General features: G+C 41.6%; 1 protein-coding gene across 4 annotated transcripts in view; it reads right to left on the bottom strand.

Moving 5' to 3' along the window:
• LOC115773945 (kinesin-like protein KIF13B) overlaps positions 1–6,238 on the bottom strand; it is a 48,226-nt gene that overhangs the window by 41,698 nt on the left and 290 nt on the right. For 3 of the 4 annotated variants that reach the window (XM_030720903.1, XM_030720904.1, XM_030720901.1), the window contains exons 2-4: positions 6,117–6,189; positions 5,814–5,896; positions 4,585–4,678 (exon numbers count right to left, since the gene is read on the bottom strand). In XM_030720903.1, coding sequence (XP_030576763.1) covers positions 4,585–4,678; positions 5,814–5,883 — 164 coding nt within the window. In that variant the 5' untranslated portion in view covers positions 5,884–5,896; positions 6,117–6,189. The remainder of the gene's footprint in view (positions 1–4,584; positions 4,679–5,813; positions 5,897–6,116; positions 6,190–6,238) is intronic. The other variant, XM_030720902.1, reaches the window with a different exon arrangement.

A 6,238-nucleotide genomic window follows, 5' to 3' on the forward strand; every position in this document is an offset into this window, starting at 1 on the left:
CATTTTAGCTCCAGAAATAATGAACCACAAAAATTGGTGATTTTTATTTATTTTTGGTCAATTAATGTGGAATGACTTTCGAGGCTGTCAAAATAAACCTTCAAATGAAAACATGAAGGTTTATTTTACATTTAAAGCACATAACAGCACATTCACAAGAACTGATATTTCCATCATTAAAGATAAAGAGGGAATATTAAACTGACATTTATAGCAAACCCATATGAATGCTACTGTTGCTCCCAGTCAGCTGTTCAGCTATTTAAACTGGAAAATAGACCAATTATGCTCCCATGATCGTAATTCAATTACCGGTAAGTGCGTTTCCACGTTTTTAGTTCTTGGACTCTAAGTCATTGTGCTTTACTCCTTATTAAGTAATGTGAAGCCTGAGCTTTAAGCTCACAGGGATCATTTCCACATTAACAGAACTTTGGCCATGTTTGATGAGAATCTACTGTTGTGTGCATTATATATGTATATAAATATAAAGAGGTACACTTAAAAAGGTTGTGATTAGGAACTGATTATGTACTGTTTTGGCTGCAACCACATGCTTAAAAGTTTTTATCTGCTTCCTGTTATTTCTTCTACTACAATAAGTCTCGTGACATTTTCTTCCTGAAATTTGTACTTAAGAAAGTTGACTGAAGAGTCTGCTAAGCATGGAAGATGATGAGCCCCCACAATGGCTGTTGACTTCTTATCATGGAATATAAAATGCTCTTCAAAGTAGAGAACAGAAAAAACAGCAAGACTACACTACTGTAAAGGAAAATTGAGGCTTTCCTGTCTGTGGCATGTTGGAAGATGGCTATGCAAATCTCCAAGAAGAGGAAGTTCATTGCAGATGGTATCATTAAGGCTGAGCTCAACGAGGTCCACACTGGGGAACTGCTGCGCACTCTGGGGTGGAGGTGGGTGTGTGGACGGTCACGTGATCAAAAGGCAGAGGTCCCCTGAACAACTACACTGAAACAGCAATCAGCCACATCCTGGTCAAGCAGGAAGATCAGCAGGACTCCAGCACAGTGGTAACAGCAATTGTGGAGGGCAAATAAAAGTCTGACAAAAAGGGGGCCAATACAAACATGCGCATCATGTTCCAGGGAGCACAGGTACCCACCAAACAAGAGGGTTTTCCACCTAATGGAAGTGAAACCCCTTTATGTAAACACTACAATCAATAAATCAAAACAAACAAAAAATGGTAACATAATTGTGTACATCTTCCTTGCAGACAGGCAGTCTTCCCTGCAGCCTCATTTGTACCATACATAACTAAAAGCAGACTTTACTCAAGCACAAAAAAAAAAAAATCAAACTGAAGCTTAAAAGGGCTGCAAATTTAGTCATCGGCATAGAAATTGTGGAACTGTAATGAAACAAGGCCTCCCTATGAGAGACTTGGCTGGTCCATAAACAAGCAGCTTTAAGTCCTGTCCTCTCCTGGGATAGCGAGGACATTCCTGAGATAACTGGCAGCCTTACAGCTCCAAGGAGTCACTAAAGGAGGAGGAAGGCAGCTCAGCAAGTCAATGACTAAGAATGCATGAGTCTGTGCAACGAGTGAGTTACAAATCAGAGTCCATTTTTGGAGAATTTTATGTCAAAGTGAAGACATAAAGTAACTAAATGAAACAAGCAAACTTTATGATGCTTTAAAAGCTATCCCAGCCGCCATGTTTAATCACATTATATATAAATGTGACAAAATTCATGAAACTGTTTCACAGACCCACTCACTGTTAGTGTCCTCTCAAGTTATTAAAGCAGTAACAGGGGTTCATTAATCTCTACCTTCTCAAGGGTCTGACAGCCCCTGCTGTGCTGTAACATATTAACACCCCCTGAAGACTTAGCAACTCAGCTAAACCCATCAGGCAGTGAGCTGAGTAAGCAAAAACTAAGTGGCTGTCTGTGACTTCTGCAACAAGCAAGCTTTTGCTCATAATGTCATACAGCAAACAGGGAAACTAACTAAGAATGCCTTCATACAGAAATACTGGGGCTCTACATTAAAATTTTTAAAGAGATTATTGTCTCTTTCCATCCTGTTTATTGGGAATTTATATTATAAGCTAAATGCATCAAACAAAGATCTGGACACTGAAATGTGAGCAGAGGATTAGACATCAGCTTGCATGACAACTGTGAGTAGGTGCTTCACAAAGTAACTGGGTGATGTGAGAAAAGCAAGCCCTGCAAACATCAGCTTACACGTGCGAAAGAGATAATAGGAACATTTTTTTTGTTTTGGGTTTTTTTTTTTGTTTTGTTTTTTTTTAAATAGATAAGGTCAAACATTCTGACCTTTGTGCTGTGCTGGGACCATTTGTGTCTGCGCTGCACTGAGCCTGTAAAACCTGTTCACACAGAGCCCCAAAAGGGGAACCACAGCGCCGCTGAAGCATGTCAGGGCAGAAGAAACACACTGATACATACGCATGAAAAAAATGCATAGGATAACAGTGAAATATGAGACTCCCATCTCTCTACAAAGACAGTGATTCATTTAATCCATGTTTGCAGGGGATCGCCCCGAGGCACGATTACATACTGATCAGGGTAACCTAAACAAGTGCCAAGACCTCCAGGGAACATCTGCTTCCACTGCTACCACTCAATATCTGGCTCACTGCAACAACAGGAGAGGAGGGCTGGGCTGTTGTATCAAAAGCAAACACAATGATCAAAAACAAATGCAATTTAGGAAAGTTTGTGCACATTGCAGAGCAATGCATTACACCAATGTGACTTCTGACATCATAAATGTAACTGGAAGCAATTTCTGCAACGCAAACCTAAATCCTGACACTGTCCTCTGCTCCTTATTCCTGCTTCTTAAAGTGTGTGTCAAACTACTTGAGTAGAGGTGAGCTGGAACTGACACACCCTTTGTAAAAGTGTAACGATGCAGGAAGGACAGAAAGGGAGGAGGAAGAAATGGACGGGAGAATTACAAGGAGGTTGGGTGGAGTGAGTTTTAGATCTGAGCCTTTTCCAAACAACTGGGTGCTAACCTGAAAAGCTGGTTAGCTTCTCTCTAACTCAGCTGACAGTAATCCTGAGGGAATTAAATTAGTCAATCTATGATACTGTCAGTCCTGTTGTACACATATATTAGTGGGGCAAAACCACAGCATGAAACTGGGGTCACATTGACTTAACAATACAACTGTTGTTATGAAGAACTTCTACAAACCATCCAATAGAAATGCAGCATGAAATGAGCTACTAATCATAGACTGTATATAAAGGATGGACACTAACGTGCCATCATACATTTGTTTGTGAAATTCCATTTTAAAAACCACACCGCCACCTTGGTTTGCCAGAACTTGTCACAGGCGAATATGACTGAGAAGCTGAAGGCATGGTGCACTCACATTTCAATCACCCTGCTTATGATCTGTTTTACTCACCATAGCACTGTTGTCCATGATGCTGTGTTAAGATTTTGAACTTCTCACTGAGACAATAAGCTTGTCGGCAAAGTGTTTACAGAGGTCATAGAACAAGTGAGAAGTAGGGCCATTTTCACACAGACTTCTCTATAACTATCTGCAAACAAAGGCGTTGCCCCCTGATGGCCATTAGAAAGAACGCAGGTGTAAAGCACTTTTTTTTTTTTTTTTACTTTTTTGGCCTTTTGCAGCTTATTTGAAAGCTTACAGTGGAGAGAAACAGGAAAGCGGGAGAGAGACATTTGGGGGAAGACACGCAGTAAATGGCCACAGGTCGGAACTCGAACCACGTGCCATACATGGTCACCTGCTCATCCACCAAGTCGCCTTGGCGCTCGGTGTAAGGCACTTCTGCACTAGCTTCAACCTTCAGACCTGGAGGCTATGTCTATGGTGCTGATTCACTGAGACACTGTTAATTAAAAAGCCAAGTGAATTGACGAGTAGAAAACAGCCAGGCCTGACAACGGAGGAGATGCAAAACTAAATGTTTGGCATTCCAAGAAAGAAGAAAATTGTTGTGACATAATGTGCCCTTCAGTAGTTATCATGATAGTTATCCATGAAGGATGTAGTATGTATGTAGTAGGAAATAAGAAATGAATCGCAGCACTGCCCCACAGCCTATGATTCAGCAGCTATCAGTCTACAAAGCTGCACCGAAGTTTATTAGATCCATGTTGCACAATGCGGCTGATGAAACGTCAGTGTGCAGATGCCTTTAGTCAAGAGTAGTTAAGTCCTGAGTCATGCTCAAAGTCCAATCACAAGCCACGACTCGAGTCAGGTCCAAGTCTTGTACATAATAAGTTAAACAAGTTATCATGCGCTGCTTAACAAGATTTTGTCAAGTCCGGTGTCATCAGATTCATGATCCCCAGCAGCACGTGACTCAAACCTGCACTCTGCTAAACAATGTTTCACGATTAAGAGATAAAGCCAAACAAATAATGTGGCTAACCAGGGAGGCTCCACTGTGCACGGGATCAAAGCGGGGTCAGATCCTGCTGTGGTCAAAGCGAAACAAAACAAAGTAAACCACAAAGTGGCTGAAATTTAAACAGTTAACCAGGTTAGCCTCAAACTGATGACAATGTTCTTGCATGCTACAGCTTACCGGGGGTCACCTGTGTTCACAGTGGTGACAGCTGGATACAGAACTGTCTGGTTCCCATCCATCTCCACCACACATTTTGTTTTCAGCTCTTTTTCTGTATAAAGGAGAAAGGATGCCAAAGACGACATGAAATTTTTGCAGTAGAACAGTGTAAAAATGCAGATAGAAAGAAAAAAAAAAAAAAACCTTGCAAACAAGCTGCATAGCCATCATAATGTAGTGTGTAAACAATTTTGAAAGCACTGATATATACACTGGGTGTCATAACTTTCCCTAGAAGTCACTGAGTCACCCAATGCAGAATAACAGGTGGCGTGCATGCATGTGTGTGTGCGCGTGTGTGTGTCCATAACTTCCAAACAGGCCAACACAGAGAGGCAGGAAAGAGGTTTTATTGAGGGCAGTTGTTCCAGACCTGCGCAAATATTACAACTAGTTTACAACTCCCTAAGCAGACAGTAAGGAAAAAACCAGGGTCACACCTTCTCTTCCTCATTCCTACCTGCACTGGAAAGTTTTTAAGGTGGAGACAGAGCTGAAACTTCCTGTCAGAGTAGGCGTTAGGACACACGAGTCACAAGATTTTTTTTTTAAAGGCACTATTTGCAACTAATTGGAGGAAACTGATAGCTAATCTTAAAAGTTCAAGGTTGGTGCTGCTGTTAGCTGACACTCCAGTAAAGCTCAGCTGTTGTGAGAAGTATTTTAGGCCAGTGACAGTGCATGAAACATGTCTGTAATCTTGAAATGCCTACGGGTATCTATCCAGGCAGTTAGCTTAAATTTCAACAGTCACTGGGACACAAGAGCTGCAGGTATAAAACTGCCATTCAAATCTGTTAAAAACCTGCTTAAAAAAAAAATTGATGATTGCCTCAAAATAAGGTGTAAAAAGTGTTTGTCCCCCCCAGAAGTTAAACTACCAAATTCTCCATATCACAGTCCCCATATTTTACCATTTCACTCCCACATTGCTTCCAACTGAACTTCTCTGCAGAGGCCAAAAAAAAGACCTTTTCAGAGCCTGAAGGAGAAAAACTAACCCTTTCCTGAGCCTTATTGTTTACCAAAAGTTACAACTTGATAGCGAGCAAACAGGGACTCAGATATGGGTGCATGGCAGGACTGACACTTCCCTCTGAAGGTGGGCGGTGGCGTTCAAAATGCTTTATGAAAACCAACCAGTGAAGCCACAAATGCTGGAAGTGTAGCAGTTGTGTTACACTTACCTCTCCTGTTCATTGGCCGCACACGAACAGCCACCTTCACATTTGAGTCAGTGAGACTGCTGTCATCCATGGTGGCACCTGACCTGCGTCAAATGAAGCAATAAACACAAGTGAAATGACTCTGTGGATACTTAATATTGCCCACGGTGAGATAGGTCTTATTTATGCTAAGGACACTTGAACGCAGCAAATAAACTGTTCATTTTCTTCATATTTCACTTCAACTCCAGTCCATATAACTCGTGAACGCCTCCACAAAACGATAACAAGCTGAAAAACTCGCGTTTAGAGCAGTGAACTAACCGTGTGAAAGAGTGCGCTGTTTGTCAGTCCGTCTCCCTCCTCTCAGGCACCTTCAGACAGTTACGCACAGCAGCTAGCAGGGACGTAATGAGTTTAAACAGTTTCACATTTACCGCCGATAA

The sequence above is a fragment of the Archocentrus centrarchus genome, chromosome 24 (assembly GCF_007364275.1).
Source record: "Archocentrus centrarchus isolate MPI-CPG fArcCen1 chromosome 24, fArcCen1, whole genome shotgun sequence".
Taxonomy (NCBI): domain Eukaryota; kingdom Metazoa; phylum Chordata; class Actinopteri; order Cichliformes; family Cichlidae; genus Archocentrus; species Archocentrus centrarchus.